Here is a 20,121-nt window from a genome sequence, read left to right as displayed (position 1 = left end):
TAAAACCAATGGAGCAGAAGATGCTTGCATGACTTCCTTCACAAGTAATTACTGTCAAAATTATGCTTTCTGAGAAGGCTAGAAAGTGGTAACGGTGTCTTTGCGTTTTGAATGTAGGAATATGCAAGGGATACTCTCGGAACAATTTAATCTTTCTGTATCTTTGACAGCACAGTTAGATGAACTAGATTAGTTAGATTTTACCTGCAAAAGCAAATTATCAAAACACACTGTGTCAGAGCGGGGGACTGTAGGTTGAAATTACACTTGTCATCTAAATGTTCAGAGAGCTTTCCACTTTTCCTCTTACACTGTTTACGGTGAAAGTGAAGAAAAAAAACCACAAAACACTGAATTTAAGGTATTGACTAAACAAAACACAATTAATGAGGGCTGTAACTTTATAGTAGTCAGTGAAATTGTCATCAACTCATCAACCACAGTATTTATTATAGAAGAATAATGGCTTCTAAGTCTCTTGTGTTTTAAATGGGAAATATTTTGAGTGGATTCATATATCTGAATACGTAGCTTTTTTTTTTTAATCCTGAGGCAGTTAGAGAAAGAACCTCTAGGGATGCTTTGAAAAATTTTCATATAACTTCAATTTTAGAATTCCCTTTATACGCTTAAGAGAAGCAGCTATATTTTCTATGGTAAACTGCAGTAAAACTAGTATTTTTTTAATTATTATTTCTGTTTTCAAAATTGTCTTAAATTCCAAATATACACTTCCAGTGCTGGGATATTCCCTCCTCCTATTTCTCTCTACTCTCTTTTCTCCAAACAAAAGTTGTACGTATTTTGAGTTCGTGCAGAGTTGCTTTCATTTTAATCCCTGTAGCCCCGTTTATACCACAAAGAGCTAATACTTCTTTCCTTTTAATATCTCCTCTGATCTGTGTGTCATTCTCGGATAGCTGAAATGGCCCTGTATCTATAATCTCATAATCTTATATTTTACTGGAGGAGGTTCTTTAATAGCTGCTGAGTCATGTTCTAAATTACATCAGGAAACAATTTCTGATTTTTATCTTTTGTTTTGAAAAAAAACTTAATCGTGGATGGTAGGCAGCAATGAAATATTTGAGCTAAAAGGCTGGAAGACTGTGGACTAAGCATATGTCTTGGAGGTAAGGAGGATATGGCTTAAGTGTTCATACCAAAAGGACTTGCCTTTCCAAATTAAGAGATTGTGAAAAGTATTGTTTTGCATTTGAATATTTATAGTAATCTAATTTTAACTTATCCTGGGAAAGGAACTTTTGCAAAACTTTTGCAACGGTGAATCTGCTATTTAATATCAGGAAATTCCTAGCTGTTATAACATCATCTATTTTTGTTAGAGTTGCTACTGAAATTTAGTCCACTTAAAAAAAAAAAAAAAAAAAAAAAAAAAAGAAAAAAAAAGTGGCAGGTCTGATCTGACTTAAGTCTGTATTGTTCAAAGGTTATACTTAATGCATAACTCACACAAATTGTACAATTTTAATTTTAATGATAGGCTAGAGTAACATTTTACTGATTTGAATTACCTGTTGGCATAACATGCTTATGCAGTGTTTTATTGCATTTCAGTAATAGTATTTCAGCATATGCTAATAAGAGTTATAGCAAAACAGTATCTGCTGGCTTCAGGAGGTTAGAGTCACGGTCTGGTTTTTCACTGTATACAGCCAGGTTATTTTCTCATTAAAGTGTAGAATACTACTTCATTCTTACTTAAAGATAGAGAGGAAACAATGAGGTCTGAGAATTCTAAGCACTGTAACACAATATGTAACATACTTGATAGAGAAAACGAGTACTTGAAATAACATTTCACACTCTCTGAAATGGTTGTCTTACTGTGTAGACTCATTCAATCAAGAGAAATTACTTTCAGAAAGCTATTGCTACGGTTGAAAGCTGTCAGCGTTGTTAAATGCATGCATTTTCTTCACGTTGAAATATTTACTGGTCCAAATGATCCAAATGGGTAAAAGGAAACAGTTTGTGCTGCTAAAAGTACAGTGACAGCATTATGCTTCGGAATAGTATGGTACCCCAGAAACTAAGCACCTGAAGAATTTGATATTACGTAGTGTGTTGTATTTTTACAGGTGCCTCTGATTAACGAACTTGAATCCGCAATGCACCAGCTGTACAAACAGCGAGCTTCCCGCCTTGTCCAAAGACGACAAGATGATATTAAAGATGAATCTTCGGAGTTTTCAAGCCATTCAAGTCAGTCCATCTTGAAGGTTTTTATTATTCATTAAACAACCTTGTTTACTTAGTATGGCTTAATTTAAATGTAAATGTTTAAAGTATGACTGTCTTAAAGTTTATCCTTACTCTTGAGACAGGTACAAGCAAGTTTAGATAAAAGTTCTCTAATCTGTTTTGTTTTCAACTCAAAGCCACTCTAATTCTGACTTCATCTCTCCTTTCTGTTGCTCTTAACTATATTTTCTCTTCCCTAGCACTGAAAATGTATGCGTGGTGGCAGTGGTAGTAGTGGTAGCATGTGACTCCAGATTTTCCTTTTATGTCAAGGCTTTTTTTTTAAAAAAAAAAACCTTCTTGAATCTATAAATTTCCTGTAACATCTACAGTTAACTCAGTACAAAGCCATGAAGCACTGGGGTAGAGTTGACTTTTATCTAACGCTCTATTTTGTAGGCAGCATAAGTATTTCATTTCAGACACTTAACTGGTAAAGCTAAAGAACTGGAAGAGATTGGTGCCGTTGTTAAAAATCAGACTAATACAAAGTGACCCTATATGAAATACAGCTTAAAATTAGCCAGTTAAAATACCTGCTTACTGTGAGCATGTGGATGGGGGATCCTCACTGAGGAGTTTTCTTGTGGTGATTACTCTTCAGCATGTAAAACTCTACAAAAGTATAAATGTTAACTTGGATGGAAATATATGTTCCTTGGAGGAGGTTTTAATCAGCATGTTAAACGACGGGTAAAATGTCATATTAATAGTAGTCGTCTTTCTGCTTTGGAGAGCTTCCCATTTTTAAAAATGGCTTGTCTGTCCTATTGCTGACCTAAAATCCTATAATAAAAGCCATTTCCTATTCTGTCACAGTGTGTCCAGAGATGAAATTTTGTTAATACCATTAGATAGAAGTTACTGAGGGTGATAAAGCATTAGGTCATTCCTTTATGGAGTGGTTAGCATACATATTCCCTTTAGGACTTTATTTGGAGCCCCAGGCATCACATGTAGGCCTTGCAGTTTTACCATGAAAATGCTGTTGTGAGAACTAGAAACCTAATGTACTAGAAACATATTTCCTAAAAGAAGCTTAGAATGGATTATTTTAGACTGGAATTTAATGGTGGGTTGGGAACAGTTGTCATTGTCAAGGCTGGGTTTTAAAGAGAGATCTTATTTAGTATCTGGGAGTCTTGAGAATGAATTTCAGTGTGTCTAGAAATAGTTCAGTTCTGTCCCTCAAATTGTCACAGAAACTAGGAATTGATGCCAGCCTTTGATTTGATGTGTGTTGCGGACATAGACGATCTGCTTTTCTTCATACAGTGTCAGAACACTAAGGGGCTACAAGTGAATTTAAGTTTGTCTGCCAACTTTTGCTTTACTTCTGCGTAAAGACAAGTAGCTCGACTTCAAATAACATTTTAAAAAATTGGACAAATGATGGCTTCATCTGTATGTTAAGGCTCTTAGTAGTGCTGGTATAGAATTGGAATACTGATGTAGATCGTCATTAATATTTTTAATGACGGATTTGTAAATAGATTTAGTTAGAACATGTAAATTTACTCCTGAAATTTGGGTAGGCTTTTGTTTAAATTTTGATGTTTATATTTTAGTGAGTGGACTTGATCACTGGCTAACGCTCAATCCACTTTTAAAAATTTTCCTGAAAAGGATGAACTGGAAACACTCTTGGGTCTGCCTGCTGGTTGCTGATCAGCTTCACTGGTTAGCTGTGTTGTTTTCTATAGTCAGGAACATCTATAATGAATCGCAGCTTAAAAAGAGGAGGGAAGATGCTTTATTTTCCTGTAGATTTTGACGTGTTTTAAACTTCAGGCAATCTGAAGCATATGAACTTAGAAAACACTACGACTAGAACTCTGAAATATCATATATTCCTACTCTGGTCACTCTTCTCTGCCTTTCTTTTTGTTCATTTTCTTTTCAAAAGATACATGGTGAATGTGTTTATGTAAGGAGCACTTTTTGTCTTGGAATGTTCAATTTAAGCAATTTCTGTTAAAACTGTTGACTTTTATATAGTTAGGCACTGTTGTGAGAGGGACAAGAGTGAAGTATGGTGAAAACTATTTGACATTTAAGTGGAGATTTTTCCAAACTCCACTACTTCCTCTTTTAACCTCTACACTTGCAAATTCAGGCTTCTGGGTGCATCTTTTTGAAAACTTCGACTTTCTACTTCAAATTACACTTAGTTTAAAGTAGGTAAAAGGCTCTTATGAAACTGCCTGCAACACATTTATATAATCGTAGATAAGCATTTTAATTTTCGTCCATGTAATTTTACAGATAAAGCACTGATGGCACCAAATCTTGAATCTTTTGGACGAGACAGAGTGATCTATCAAGAACAAGTGAAGCGTCGGACTGCAGAAAGAGAGGCTAGAAGGTAGAGTACTGAGATCTCTTGTCCATTCGGAGTCTTTGCCTGCTTGCAGAATACAATTGTCCTGTGTGACATACTAACGTAAGTAGCAGTGTTTGCTCCTTTCCTGCAAAGGGAAGAAAACACTTAAGCTGGTATGCTGGGCAGGGGTATTCTTATATATCCCAATTTATCATGCAAGTGTGCAAAACAAGGCACCGTTACATGATACTGATTTAAAATCGCCAAAAGAAAGCATAGTAAACCCATTCCGTATCTATATGGTCTCTGCTGGTTTCTCTTCCTTCCATTGTTTGAGGCAGCAACATAGTGGAATGTCTGAGGTGGTGACATAGTGAAAGGTTTTTTTTCAACCTGGATTTCCTTGCATTAAAAGTTATGACAAGCTTAGGTGGGTCTGTTCATTATATGGGGAGGGGGGGGAAAGTAATAGCTGGTTTATACTGCTGATTCTTTTCAGAGCTCGTCGTAGACAAGCAAGAGAGCAAACCGGGAAGATGGCAGATCACCTTGAAGGCCTTTCCAGCGATGATGAGGAAACTTCAACAGATGTTACAAACTTCAACATGGAGCGAGGTTAGAAAAGCTACTGAAGCTTTATGTAACAAAATACAGAAAATTCGGCAGAAAAAAAAAATTGATCCAAATGCAGCCCTGTCCGTATATTTCACCGTATTTCGGAGAAAGTGTAGGAACTGTTCCTTGCTGGATCATCAACGTGACCAAAACAGTCTCTTTCACCAACCTGTTGTGCAGCTTGCAGCTAATTAAATACCCCATCCTTAGTGAGAGTCTTTTTATTTAACTCTAATGTTCTTTTGCTGGCAAGCAGTAAGCTTTTGTACCTTCAGTGGATACTAAGTCTTCCTTCTAATTTGTAATGTGGTTTATCATTCTTCAAATATCTGTTTGTTTTACATATGAAATTCTGAAAACCTCAGTACTTTAGAAACCTTTTTTTGCTTGATAGGAATTATTTTCTGGAGTTTTGTGTAAGCATCTAGAAATGCAATGACTAAAGTTTTGCAGACTCTTGTTAAAGCCTGGCAAACTTTGCAGATGACAGAAAACAATGTTGAATGCAAACATTGCAGAAAAATCTTGTGGTACTGACTTGATTTGAAATACATCTGCAGTTTTATGATGGTTTGCTTAAAGTAACCATTATTATACAATTATGCATAACCCTAATTATGCAATAAATGGGGTTGTCAGTTAAGCTAATGCCTCTAAAGCACTGGGAGAACTGCAAGAAACCCGAGATCTGGGTGAGTATGGATAGTTTGATGGAACAGTCATCTTTTACAGCAGCAGTTAAACGGAAAACAATTCCAGTGGTTATTGTGAAACCAGTACCGAAGAAAGCAGAACATCACTGTAGTAATCCTGTTACCTTCTCATTTTGAACCAGAGTAAAATTATTCTCTCTGATTAAAGAGAATTTAATCAAATTAGAAGAAATGTGGAGAAGGGGAGCAGCAAGGATCACATATATAGAATTGTTTATGTTGTATGTGAAGAGGGATTAAACAGTTTTGGACTCTTTGGCTAGAACGATGTCGACTTTTCACAGTATGAGCGCTACAGGGCATGAAATGAAGCGATAGGATAGGTTTAAAGTAAACAAGTCACTCCCCACAGAGAGCGTAATAAAAACGCCAAAGTCATTGCTGTAGGTGGTTGTGGAGACCCAAAGTATGAACATATTAAAAAAAGCAATTAGATGAACTGTCTTAGCAGTTGGATCCTTCAGAAGTGCAAACAGTTTCCACACCTTTAGTTGCTGGCTGATTTGCCAAAATTGTGGATGCAGGAAGAGTTCTTTGATAAGCAAAGCAACTGTTTAGGGTTGTTAGGTGCTATAATTAACTTTGCTAAGTTAAATGGTCTAGATTAAAAATTCAGTGTGGCTGAATTGCTCTTTGTAACTTGGCATTTTTATGTGTACAAAAGCCTTTTGTAGGAGTTTCATCAGTTTCTGAGTAAGCATAGTATTTCTAAAGCTTTTTTTTATCATTCATAGCTCTCATGTTAATCCAGAATCAGCAGTGAGCTATATGGAACAGAGGGATGCACTTTGGACCTGCTAACTTTATTTATAGCATCTCTTCTTGATCCCAGTGTGAAAAGTGTGTTTATGTGACATAATCTCATGTTCCCTCAGCCCTCTCTCTACCTGCTGTGTGTACTAGTTATGTTAGTTGTGTACAGGTTACTACTGTAAGTGAACATTTAAAACAGTAGCTGCAGCAAAAATGACTGATTAAACTGAAACTAACCCTGGGAAGTAGAAAAGATGAAGGGAAAATAATATCTAGAGAAAAAGTTTTGGACTGCATAGAATACTGGTACTGTAAATACAAAAAAATGTAAGGAAGGTGCTAAGGAATTGTAATGGTTGCCCAGTGCTAACAGCCATGTAATGTTCAGCAGTTTAGCATGGTGTCTGCCAGGACCCACTCTGTCTGAAGTGCCGATTCAGTTGGCTTATCTGAGATGCCCTCCTGTACTTGCACCTGGATGAGCAAAGTTGTAGAATAATTTGGGTTGGAAGGGACCTGGAGATCAGCTGTTCCAAACTCCCATGCAGAGCAAGGCCAGCTTTGAAGTTAGATCCACACTGAATACAGCCCAACACATCACCAGTCCAATGTCTGGTAACTGAAAACCATCGTATGAAATGTTTAAAGCAAGACCTGTGATAAAACAGTATATCAGAGAGTACTCATGTCCTTGTGTTTTTATCGCTTTGTATATTTGAGGTAGAAGTAACAGAACTTTTAAAGGTGATGTTTTTTTGGTTTTGTTTATAGGAGTTAGCTTATGCCAGTGAGCATCAAAGTCCATCTTGAAAGAGGTATTACAGGGAATAGGTGATTAACTTACTACTCTTTTTCTCCCCCACCAGATCGTATATTGAAAGAATCCAGCAAAGTTTTCGAGGATGTTTTGGAAAGCTTTTACTCAATTGATTGTATTAAGTCACAGTTTGAAGCTTGGCGCTCAAAGTACTTTGCTTCTTATAAGGATGCTTATATTGGCCTCTGTTTACCAAAGCTGTTTAACCCTTTAATCAGACTTCAGCTGCTTATCTGGACTCCTTTGGAGGTAAGGTCCTCTGCAAGCAACTTCTACGTAAGCTTCTATACAGTGGTTCTTTCACACTTCTGCAGAGCAAAGTAAATTGCGCCTTTGGTGCATGCTTCTCATAAGTGCGTGTTCTAGGCATGAAGTTTAAAATGGGCACCTCTCTTGGGGTGAAGCTTTTCTGGGAAGTTTCTGGACTGTTGTCCTCTGTGTTCCCAGCAGGACAGAGTTCAATTCAGCACATGCCAGTACCTTCTCAGTGAGTGGTGTAGACTAAAAAGCCAAACAGCTTCTTAAATAATACATTTAGGTTGTAAAATACTTAAGAGAAAACTGTGATTCTAGAGATGTTGTTTCTTCAGAAGTGGAACTAAGAAGGCTGTTTTTATGTTGACTTAGAACCTATGTCTCTACATTATACATCTTTCTTTCTCTCACCTACACCTTCATACCCTGTAGAACTCGGGCTGGCAATTTCCAAGTCTTCCTCATAGTACTCATTGCCCAGTTATTAGGTAGGGCCCGTGGGAGAAGCAGGACAGCATTGTTGCAGCCCAGTATCCCTGGCACGTGTTCATTGTCCAGCCTGCATATGCGTGCTGACATGAGTAGCCATCAGGACAAACAGTTCAGGTAGTTTTTGACTCCCACTCTGCTCTTCCTACCAGTGAAACTCTTGTGAGGTATTTCTGCTGCAGTCAGGTCTTATTTTCACAGTATTGGTAGGAACTTACTTTTTTCTGCCATGTTGGCTTTTACTGGGGAATGGGAGTGGGTCAAGCCACAGAGTGAGCGCAGTTACGTAAGCTTGGGGTTTTTTTAGGAAACTAGGCTAATAAGGCAGATTGTCCTCTTCCCTTCAAAACTTAGTTCATCTACAGCACCGTCTGCAGATGTGTCAGCCTATCTCACAAATGACTGAATCTCCTTTTTTCAGAAGTGGTTTTTTTCTTAACTACTAAGAGAATATTTGTGGAAGGGGATCTTTTGCCTCTGCTCTGATTGCAGAGGAAGGGAAGCACGAGTCGTCTTCCGAGAGCAGAGTATTTAATTTGAATAAAAGAGGGAAAATCTATGAAAGGTGTCCTCACTGAATTTAAAACTGTTTTTGTACATTTTCCCTTCTGCCATGCTACTTCTATGTAGGTTCCCAGGCTGGCAAAACAAAGCTCAAGTCAGTTGGAGACATGGTACAGAATTCTCAAATCTAATCGTTTTCACTACTCCGTGTTACTGGTCCTGTTAAGCATTTTATTAAGTTAGAAAAATTATAAGGCATTCATAAAAAGAGGGGTTTAATCCAGAAGCATAACTTTATAATGCAGCACAAATGAACTATACTTCTCACTCGTACCCTAATCTGTGGGCTTTTATTTGGCTCAGGTGTAATTAGAAGTTAAAATCTGTAGGGCAACAGCTGCCAAAAAAAGCAGTCGTACTTCCACCATTCTCGCTTTCATTAGATCTAGTGATTGTGTGGTTGTAGAGTGAATTGGTTTATTTGGCTGATTTATGGAAAATTGACCTTGCTCCCCATCCCCTCTCAGGTTTTGGTTGGGTTGGGTTGTCCGTATGCACTAATCTGACCTGTGATGGCATGGTTAGTAGCGTCCAGGCAAAGAGGCAGAACATTTTCTTCGCTTCTCAGGAATCGGGCTTGTCTATGTTCCTGAAGGAAGTAGTATCACTGCTTCAGAAGTAGGGGAGCCAAAGCAGGTGAAGTAATTTGCCCATCCTTGTGCCAGGTTAAGAGACTGTTTGGTCTTGAGGCACTGTATCTTTTTTTTTTAATTATTATTTCTAGTGTGGATGAGTACCTGACATGTAGACAAAAAGGACTAGATTTTTGAGTTGTTACTGTGCTCGATTGCTGCTTACCCTGCCTGCTTAGCACACTTGGTAGACTGTTTTAAAGTAGTTTTGTTCTGTTTTGTGAGTGTATCATACTTGCATATATAATACTTTTTTTTCTTATTGTGTTGACTTTGAATCTCTGTTTAGGAATCTAACCTCAATTCTTTTTTTTATTAGGGCAAGTGTCGAGATTTTGAGACTATGTTGTGGTTTGAATCATTGCTATTTTATGGCTGTGAAGAACAGGAGCAAGTGAAAGATGATGCTGATATTTCACTATTGCCTACCATTGTAGAGAGAGTTGTTCTTCCTAAATTAACAGGTATAGTCTTAGAAAGAAAATGGGGGAAAAGGTGGGGGTGTGGAAGCTGACGCTTGTTTGTGCTTTCAGATTTTACTGTTTTGTAAATTATTGCCTGACTGTCTTAGTACCTGTATTTGAGTATTTGCAAAGTGGAGTAATTCCTTAATCCCTTACAGTGATTTCTGAAAATATATGGGATCCTTTTTCTACGACACAAACATCTAGAATGGTGGCAATTGTACAGAAACTAGTAGATGGATATCCTTCAGTGGTGAATGCAGAAAACAAAAATACACAAGTAAGTTCTTTTTTCTTAAATATCTTGCATAAGTTAAGGAATTTGAATATATTTTTAATACACAGTATCGGAGAACACAGCATGCTTAGTGAGGAGCGAGAAAGAGAATTTTGCAATTATTTGATGCTCTGCAGACTAGTTATGGAGAGTCAAGTATGGTGATAAATTAGGAGGAGGAACTCAGTGAAGTCTCCCCAAAATAGATGTTAGAGATAAAAAGAGATACCAAATGTACTAAGACTTCTTGGTCTGCAGTTTTGCTTTAAGGGTCAGCTACAAATAGTTGGGCTTTTCTTTTTTAGATCTTTGTAACCTTTTCAAATGTATTGCCTTGAAATTTGATTGATTTACTTACCTTTGAATACGATAACCGATGTCATGAGTTCAGGTGCTGTAGCTAATGCAATGTATGCATTGCCTTTAGAATAATGGGAGATAGGCCAAAGTGCACGTGTGTGGGGAAGTTACCAGAAGATTAAAAATGACAAAAGCCCTGACTTAACAGAAGCTAATTGTATAGCCAAGCTTAACCATAAAGTAATTCCATTGCCTTCAGTTTTTATTGAAAGTGTCAAATTTCAGCTCTGTTAATTATTATAGGCTTCTCTAAGACTTTATTTATGTGTGTGCTTAAGTATGTATGACTTCTACTGTTAGGGTCATAAATGTTCTTTGTTGCTTTGAAAACCAATTTCTGAGTGGTTAACTACTAAGCAGTGCTTTGGACGCTTTTAAAAAAATAATTTATCTGTTTCAGATGCTTTTAAAGGCATTGTTGCTAAGAATGAGGAGAACACTAGATGATGATGTATTCATGCCCTTATATCCAAAAAAGTAAGTTTGCTTTCAACTATGGTGTTAGACCTTTATTAGCAAGTCGGTGTCTTCTATTCGTAGTTAACAGGGGTTTTTTCCCAGTATGGTTCACTGGCTGGATACAGGAGATCTTTCGTTACCATACTGTGAGGATTTAGCAAAGACAAGCAGGATGGAAGGGAATGTTTATAGAAATGAACTGTGTGTGGGAAGGAGGAAGCCAGCAAACTCCAGACAGAGGTGGTCTTGGTTGCTCATTAAAGAAATCTCTTACTTTCCAGCATCTTAGAAAACAAGAACTCTGGTCCATATTTGTTTTTCCAACGTCAGTTTTGGTCCTCTGTTAAGGTAAGTCAGTAAATACATCTGGTAAATCTTTGGTCTAGACAGTGTAGCAATAAAATCCTCTTCAAATTTGTGGAAAATGGTAGATGGAAATTGCTTTAACTTTATTTGAAAGAACTCTAAATTAGGATTCTTAGTCTTTGATAATGCACTGTGCCCTCTTCAAAAGACTGCCAAGTGAAAGCACCATCGTTTTAACTTGTATGTTGTGGGTTTACTTAGCATACTCAGCCCAGTTTTTTTAATGTCATTGCGCTTGTCAGAATGAAATATGCTGCTTTTATTTCACTTACATGGGAGTGAGAGAGCTTGGTTTGTTGGGGTTTTTTGCATATATATATAGTGTGAGAATCTTCATGAAAATAACTTGGCCCCTCTTGGAAAGCTCACTGCTATTTGTGAAGTCTAAGAGCATTTGTAATCCTAGTTTAATTGAAACGATAGTGAATGTGAAAGAAAGTGTCTCTGTGTGTGGAATGTGCAATATAGAGTTTGCAAAGATCTGTAAGAAGCTATGACTGTTGTAGTTTATGTCCAATAAAAGGCTGTGAAGAAAATTAACTCCCAACTAAACAGGAAAGTAAAGTATGAGACCCGTGTTGATTGAACTGCTGATCTCCATGATCACGCAAACAGAACTCTTACCTGGAATTTTCTGTTTAAATTGCAGCAGTGAGGGAGACTGTATTCTGAATAGGTTTGCAATCACTTCATTTACTTAAAAAATTTGGCGCTGAATTCTTTCACTTTGAAATAAAAGTCAACTTCTTAAATGCTCTCTAGAGCAAAAAATGCATAAAGCTCACTTACTAAAATGCTGTTGTTAAAAGTGAAACAGATCGCTTATTTAGGGCTTGTGTCTCTTAAGAGTGGAATTGCCTGCTTCTGGCAATATCTATCGGAGCCTGGGCAGTTTAGAAGTGTGCGTGCTGTTACCACTGTTTTATTTTAGGGAAGCGTTAAAAATACAGCTCTCTTACGCTAGCAAGTCAGTTATAGCATCATGGACGAGCAGAAATAGAAGCTGGGAGACAAACGCTCGTTTACTGTTTCCTGATGATCTGCCTCACCGGTAAACTGCTGGCTGCGTTCGTTGGTACGAGGCTGGCAGCGATTCTCCACAGGCCGTACGCCAGTGGGGAATAACAGCTGTACAGTTGGCTTAGCCAGCACTCCCCTGTGACACTGTCCGTGTCTCTTCTGTCACCGTGCCTTGGAAATCAGGGTGTGCTGACAGCGTAGCTGGGGATTTCATTGACAAAGGGGGCTGTGAATTCGCCCCCATATGGCACATGCTGGGCCTCACTTGGCTTGACATTGACACCAAATTTTGAGAACGAGATGTCTTAAAACTTTTTAATTCTTTTTTTTTCTGATTTCTTGCGCAAAACATGAGCAAAGTTGAGGTGGTGGTAGTGGTTGTATGAGAATTTGTAACCCTCTAGGCTGGTACTTTATGGATTCTGAATAGTTTCGAAGCTAACAGAAGGCGTATTTCCACTGCTTACCTTGGCCATGCTGTTGCATTTGAAGAGGCTCTAGAGTGTTTGATCAACTTCCTGGTTTCAGTACATTTTTAAATACTTATTTTCCCTGTGTTGTATTTTCAGTTATTAGGAAACTTTCTCCAGTGGTATGGAATCCTTTCAAACAAAACTCTCCAGGAACTGTCAATAGATGGTCTGCTAAACAGATATATTCTTATGGCTTTTCAAAACTCTGAGTATGGAGAGGACAGCATTAAGAAAGCTCAAAGTGTAAGTAAAATCAAACAATGTTTAAAATCACTTGTAATTCACAAATTTCAACTGAAGGAAAACTGTAGTTAGAACTTGAGGTTACCTATGAAATCTTGACTTTAATATCTCAAAGTTGTGATGTCAGTGAAAAATAGATTTTTTTTTTTTTTTTTTTTTTTTTTTAATACACAAACTAAAAAAAGAACCCTCTCTGGCTCATACCTGTAGATAGTTTAGGTATAGTGTAGGTTTCAGTGTTTTACTGCTTGAATTTTGGAAATTTTTTTTTTGGTAGGTTTCTCACTGTTTCGCTCAGTTGGGCCTTGTCACTGCAATCTTACCTGGCAGACTTCACAAATCATGTTAGATAGCTTTTAAAATTTTGTTACGTTGTGTTTAACTTTCTTTTTCCTGTTGTGTCTAGGTAATTGCTTGCTTTCCTAAACAGTGGTTCGCTAATCTAAAAGGAGACAAGACTATTTCTCAGCTAGAAAACTTCTGTAGATACCTTGTTCATCTGGCTGATACAATTTATAGAAACAGCATTGGTTGCTCTGATGTAGAGAAAAGAAACGCGAGGTAACTGGCTTTTGAGTTAATGCAGTTGCAATTCTTGTGCTTTGTGTTATTTTGCTGATGCATGCAACCACGGGTAAATATCTCCATACTGCTGCATGTCTTTTGAAACTTCTTCAAACTTAAAAAATGTTACGGTGTGGTAGATGGGGAGATTTTTAAGGTGTCTGGAAACAGCAGCTGCTGGAAATCTTTAAACATTCATAATATATTCTGCACTACTGCTTAGCGTCACTGATTCTGGCAAATTTTGTAGTTACTGGTTTTGGATCTTTCCACCTTGTGAGCCTGTTGCAGATTCCTGCATAATGGCTTCTAAATTACAAACCGTGCTTTTGTATATGGTACAAAAGTTCTGACTTTATTTACACAACCAACTAGATGAACCTGTTTTCCCCTAGATCGAAGAGTCAGTTTACTTGTATCTGATAACCAGCATAATTAAAAGTCCGGATTAGATGCATGAATGTTACTGCTGGCCAAGTAACCTGAAATGCTGTGGGTGTATCATTTTAAGCAATGATGAACTTAAAAACCAAATTGTTGCACTGATACGCAGGAATATAACAAGACTGGAAGATTGTTTATTCCTGTGCTGTTGCATGAGGAGGAGAGGGTTTCAGGCCAATGGTTCCGTTGTTCCAGCAAACTAAAACTTGGAAAGACGAACCCCCTTGCTACCTGCATTAGTCATTCTCGATAGCTGAACTTGCTTGAGCCATTGTTGAGTTACTCTTCAATTCTTGAGGCTCTCCAGGGGATTAGATCCTTCTCCCTTTTTGATCTTATGCATGGCACTGAAACGTAGACAGATGTTTCCCTTAAACCGTAGCAGAAAAATCTTGGTTAAGAGGTTCGGGTTTTTTCTGGTATCAATTTTTTTTCCAGTTACCATGTTGGTTATTAGACACTTTTCTGTCTTTAGAGTCACTTTTGGCTGCGGCATATGAATCATCTCGTTTTCAGAGAACACCGAGCTTTGTGCCACGCTGGGTTGTGCTCAAACAGCTTTTTATCCACTCTCAGGTTATGCCTCAGAACTTTGTGTCCAAAGTATAATAGTAGTGTCACATACCATTTTAAATTTCCCCATGATTCAAATTCAAAATAGACTTGTTACTCCTTCCTTTCTAAAACCAAAACGCCTAGCCTAGCACGATACTGGAATTGAAATGAAGGAGCTGAGAGAGAATCCAGTGGAGATTAAACTTGCTCTCTTTTGGTAGCCTGTTTCTGAATTTGAAAGAACTTTCTTTACCAGCTGAAATGATAACTTGGTAAAACTTTGTATTGGAAGAGAAACGTCCGATTAATCCTTTTTTTCACAGTGAGCTCTAATTTAATTTCTATCTTCCGTCTTCCTGCTTTTTCCCGGCATTTAACAAATCTGTTGCCGTTGCCCCCATTAAGCAGATAAAATGTCTGCAGCAGAAATACTACTTTTTATAACTGAAGAATGTCATGTCTTTTCATATAAAACCTGGTGCAGTTGTTTGAAACAAAAATGCATTAATTTCTGCCGAGAGGGAATTGTATCTTTACCTATGTCTGTTGGTGCTAGTTTTCCACATGTTGGATGCTTTTTCACAGATCGGCTAGGTTCATTTTTAAGACTAATTTTGAACTTCTAGTATTTTTTGTGACACTGGTCTAAATTTCATGTCCATCCTCCTAGCAAGATACGAGAATTGTTCTTGACAGCTGAAGTAGTACAGTCCTCCGAGCAGTTCGTTCACTCTGAGCTTCCTAGATTGACCTGAATTGGCATGCAGTTCGTTGGTGGCAAGCTTTATACCTTTTTAAGGCATGCATTAAAGCATACTTGCTGCCTTGATGGTTTTTTTTTTTTTTTTGGCTTAAACGTTAGTTACCAAGGGAGCTGTGACTCACTGCACGGTACCGTAAGTAATCCGAGGCTTTTTCTTGAGATTATACTGCATCTAGTGTTAAACCATATTGTATGATTATTTCCTACTTCGAAAATAATTTTTTTCAATCTCAGTACAAAGCTGATAACCAACTTATTTTATCAGACTAGGCAAGTGGAGGAGAAGGTGATGTGAAGTTACCTGAAACTGATTTGCTATATGGATTCACAACGTAGTCTTCTGTTGAAATATTAATACTTGTACTTGATTGTTCCATTCCTGTATTGACTTCTCCTTCCTCCTCTTTAGGGAGCACATAAAGCAGGTCATAAAGCTTCTAGCAAGTATCCGAGCGCTGGATCATGCTGTGACAGTTGCAAATGATCACAACGTAAAAGAGTTAAAGATTTTAATAGAAGGAAAATAGACTTTTCCAACAACTCATTTTGAGCTTTAAAACCATTCCTGATGTGTAATTTATGTACATATGTAAAGTTTCTTAAACTTGTAAAGTATTGATCTTTGTTTTAATACAAAGTGCATTCTTATATACAGCATCCTTAAAAAAAAAAAAAATTTGACTTCTTTGAAAACAAAAATGGAATCCCAAGATTGTCATCTTTCCAGAAATCAGATTTTCCTTAAAGTTTCTCAAAATCTTGTTTACAAAAATACTTTGTACCCATGATTAGTAGTCACCTGCTCCTGTTAATTGTTCCATGGTTAACTGGAATGTGTGTAATATTATGTGTAATACAATGTATGCGTATATTTATACCACCGTGTTGCTTTCACACTGGATATAGTGATCTTTTACTGTTGGAATAAGCTTTTCATTTGCTAAAAAAATACTTACTTTGACATTAAGATGATCATATTATTGGTCAAAAGGGCTGGCAAAACATTCAAATATGTGAAAATCATTTGAGCTAAAGAGTAGAGATGCTTTCAAATGGAACCTGACCTTTAAAAAGCAGCTGTGCTGTACTCAAATTGGAATAGCTAAAAAATTATTTGCATTCAGAATATGGAGCTCTTGAGACTGTTCTTAGAACCAAAACAGAAAGGAAAACCCAAATCAATGCTTAATTATTTTTTTTAATACAGGCGTACAATGAGAACTTGTGATGATTGTGCAAGTGTACATGACAGCACTTCCTAAGCCCCAAACACCTTTCATTTTGTAGGAGTAAGAGTTTACCCATGAACTGTAGACCCTCGTTCCTTGTGCAAGTTGGTTAAATTCACTGTTTGTGTCTTTTTGGGGTTTTTGTTTGGGGTTTTTTTTTTGCTGTTTTTTTGTAACTTCATACATGGAACCTGTTTGTTCTGATTGGTATTGCTAAAGATGTCAAGCAAAATGAAGGTGAAGAAAATTTTATATCCTATGATTTGAAGTATTTATGTTGTAGTAAATATTCAAATGTTACACTTCCCACTAAATACCATCTAAGAATAGTCTTGCAAAAGAAGCATTTAATTTACATGTAAATTAAAAAGAAAACACTTTAAAAACCTGGTGGTTTACATTGGAACGATAGTGACTTGATCTTGGGGTCCAAGGCGTGGGAACAGCTGTAATAGCCTTGGATTAAGAGCTATTTCCAGATGTGCCCTACTTTTTCGGGGAACTGCAGCAATAAATTGGCATACTGAATAACATAAGAAATCATTGTATTTTATGCTCATGTCATGTGGTATAAATGAGTATATTAAAAATGTACAATTTGTAACATGCAGACTTCATTTGGACACTGAACAGTTGTTTTTCTGAACTGTTGGGATTGATGGAGTACATTCAGAAATACCTGCTTTTAAAAATTGTTTCAATAAACTCGTCTGTCAAGGAGCTGTTGCAGTGCAACTTGGTAAGCTTTATTCCTTTAGGAAGGTGGTAAAGGAAATGATACGCATGCTGGCTGACTCTATTTCAGTATGTCAGAGAAAAAAAATGGTCCTTAGAAGGTGGATTTTTGGAGAGAACAAGTGTGTCTTTACTTTGAAAAAGCAATAGGATAAACACTGGAATTCATATACCTACATAAAGAGTAGTTAAGATATTTTGAAAGATTATCGTGCTGGTAGTTACATGATTTAATAGTGACAGATGTGACCTTTTCTGTGCTTAAAATTTTACTGATTTTACTGTTTCATTAGACTGAAGAGGACAAATAATCCACGCTGCCAACGTTTCTAAAAGAGTATTTATACTCCAGTGACTTAATCGTCAGAGATTCAAAGTTGTAGAATGTTTGGTTGAGGGAGGGGGTAATCAGAAATATGCAAAATGAGATTTTTAATTTTTTTTACGAGGAGGAACAATACTGAACAGAGACTTCGCTGCATCTTAACGCATGCCTGCCTTCTAGTCACAGGATCTCCAGGGGTGAGGATGCATAGTCAGACACCTTTCGCACAGTCTAGTTTGGCTACACTTTCTGGTCTAGCCCCTGCAGTATAAAGCTCAGTGAAGGTTAACTTCCTGGCTTTAGGATAAAGTCTTTAACACAGGCTTTTATGGCACAGCAAAACTACTGCTGGTATTCAGAATAGCTGCTGCCCTTACACCTGTGATTGGGGGGGGGGGGGGAAGGTATATTCTGTGGACAGAATGAAATACGCTCAAGCAGCTCTAAGACCTAGAGGTCGGTTGTCCAACCGGATAGTTAGTGTTACTGTTTGCAAATGAATGTAAACAGCTAATATTACTGCAGGGGTGGAAATGTACTTTATTTCTACTTGGAAATTACTGAAACAGTTGCAAAAATTTAGAAGCCTCTCCTCTCTGAATGTATTAACATAAGTGCGCGTTGTGTACTGTCAAATTCATTCAGAATCACTAACAACCCCAATTGCCAAAGCTTTTCATTGGTTTTTCCTACATCCAGAATTTTGACTGCCGTCTAATATTGAAGTCACCAGGTGGCAGATTCAAAGATTTCAGTGCTGGAAAATAAGGAAAGTACTTGACCAGGAGGTGTCAGCTTGGATTTTCAATTACGAAACTTTCCAAACACTGGGGGTAATAAAGCTGGAGAGTGCAGGAAAAGGGTTGGAGCCGTCTGTTCTCTTTTGGTGCCGGGTGCCTCTGTCGAAAAAGGCGGCCCCTTCACAAAAGGCGGCCAACGGTAATCACCTGCTCTGAAAGCCCTCTTCAGCCTTGCTCTGCTGTCCGCCCCATCTCCCTGTGGTGGTGGCGTGCTGGGCTGGGCTAATAAAACAACGGTAGCCGGATTTGTCTTGGAAATCATGTTTATTCACACCCGGTACTGCCTCTCTGGGAAGATCACTTGTAATGAGTCATTCCCTCACTCTCTCCCTGGCTGTAGCTCAGGGAGGAGAAAAGCTATAGGTTCAAGCCGTCGGCTATCATCTCAAACTTCGCTTTTCTTCTAACACTGTGTATATGTATATATATAACACTACAAAACTTAAATGCAGGTTTGTAACTGCAGTTTCAGTAGGTGTACGCGCCACTAACGGAGCTCCAGACTAGTGGAGCAGCAAAGCTCAAGACATTTATTATTAAAAATACAGGCATTGTGCTCCAATTCGGATTGTGACTAGGACTGTAAGGGAGGGAATGAAGATAATGTCTCCTCCTTGTAACCTCATTACAAATTATAGCTACAGAGAATCTTTTTTGAAGATAGCCTGTAGTCATTTTCCTAATTAACTGCTGTGGAAGACCAGCTGTTCATATCACACTTAGCCCGTCCTCCCTCTCCTACAGTGACACCATGGGGCTATGGTGTCTAAGCCCTGGCACGCTTGAGGAGTTTCTCCTTTCTATCCCCGCACAATGCCACATTTGGAGAACAATAACATGAAGAAATTTGCAGCAAAGTATACTTATGGGTCATAAGTCATCTAACTTCTCATTTTGGGCAATGTGGTGCCTTTCCTATGTATAAATGGTTAGAATTGTATAGGCACTTAAAGGCTTTATGTTACCCAAATTTATTTATAAACAAAGTAACCACTTTCCTTTCTACCACTTCACCTGTATCTCATTTATTGATGCAAAGTAAATGCTAGTAGCAAAGTGGTCATACTTTATGCAATGATCTTTAAACAATGTTACACCACTGCTGCTCGGTTGAGGTATAATCTGAGGACAACTGCTTTAACGTTATTCTCCCAGAGTTCACCGCGTGTATCTCATGGTTCACTACCAAAATTAACGAATAATTATAACATGTTAAGAGTCTGATGTCCTAGACGATGATGAAATCCCACGTGAGAAGGTACTAACACATTAAGTGACATGGCAATCTTATTTCTGCTCAGAACTCTACGGGGACTCTTGAGAAAAGTCCAATATCCTCTTTAGCAGTTAGCGTTGCTCAGGGAAAGGAAAGATGGAGAACATGTAAGAAAAAATTGCGTGTAAAATTGTCAGTCACTGGCAGTTTTATGAATAGGATAATACATTACAGAATTATTAGTTAGTTAATTATAATTATATTGTTATACAGTTATGTATGATTACAGTTATTACAGAATTACCTTTACCCTAAAGGTCACCAATAGCAAATGGAAAACCTTGTCTTTTGCTATAAAGGAAAACAAAATGAAATCTGAAAGGTGAAACGGAGAAGTTTGAG

At 37.6% G+C, this 20,121-nt stretch overlaps 1 protein-coding gene across 1 annotated transcript in view; it reads left to right on the top strand.

The window, feature by feature from the left end:
* PAXBP1 (PAX3 and PAX7 binding protein 1) overlaps positions 1 to 17,363 on the top strand; it is a 29,270-nt gene extending 11,907 nt beyond the window's left edge. Inside the window, exons 8-18 of the mRNA XM_076353154.1 lie at positions 2,103 to 2,226; positions 4,531 to 4,630; positions 5,088 to 5,203; positions 7,536 to 7,735; positions 9,746 to 9,890; positions 10,049 to 10,170; positions 10,928 to 11,004; positions 11,268 to 11,334; positions 12,942 to 13,088; positions 13,495 to 13,649; positions 15,824 to 17,363. Coding sequence (XP_076209269.1) covers positions 2,103 to 2,226; positions 4,531 to 4,630; positions 5,088 to 5,203; positions 7,536 to 7,735; positions 9,746 to 9,890; positions 10,049 to 10,170; positions 10,928 to 11,004; positions 11,268 to 11,334; positions 12,942 to 13,088; positions 13,495 to 13,649; positions 15,824 to 15,941 — 1,371 coding nt within the window. The 3' untranslated portion in view covers positions 15,942 to 17,363. The remainder of the gene's footprint in view (positions 1 to 2,102; positions 2,227 to 4,530; positions 4,631 to 5,087; positions 5,204 to 7,535; positions 7,736 to 9,745; positions 9,891 to 10,048; positions 10,171 to 10,927; positions 11,005 to 11,267; positions 11,335 to 12,941; positions 13,089 to 13,494; positions 13,650 to 15,823) is intronic.
* Positions 17,364 to 20,121: the final 2,758 nt, after the last annotated feature.

Source organism: Aptenodytes patagonicus, chromosome 1, assembly GCF_965638725.1.
Source record: "Aptenodytes patagonicus chromosome 1, bAptPat1.pri.cur, whole genome shotgun sequence".
Lineage (NCBI taxonomy): Eukaryota > Metazoa > Chordata > Aves > Sphenisciformes > Spheniscidae > Aptenodytes > Aptenodytes patagonicus.
Note: the sequence above shows the minus strand (reverse complement) of the source record. Positions and strands in the feature narration are given on the sequence as shown.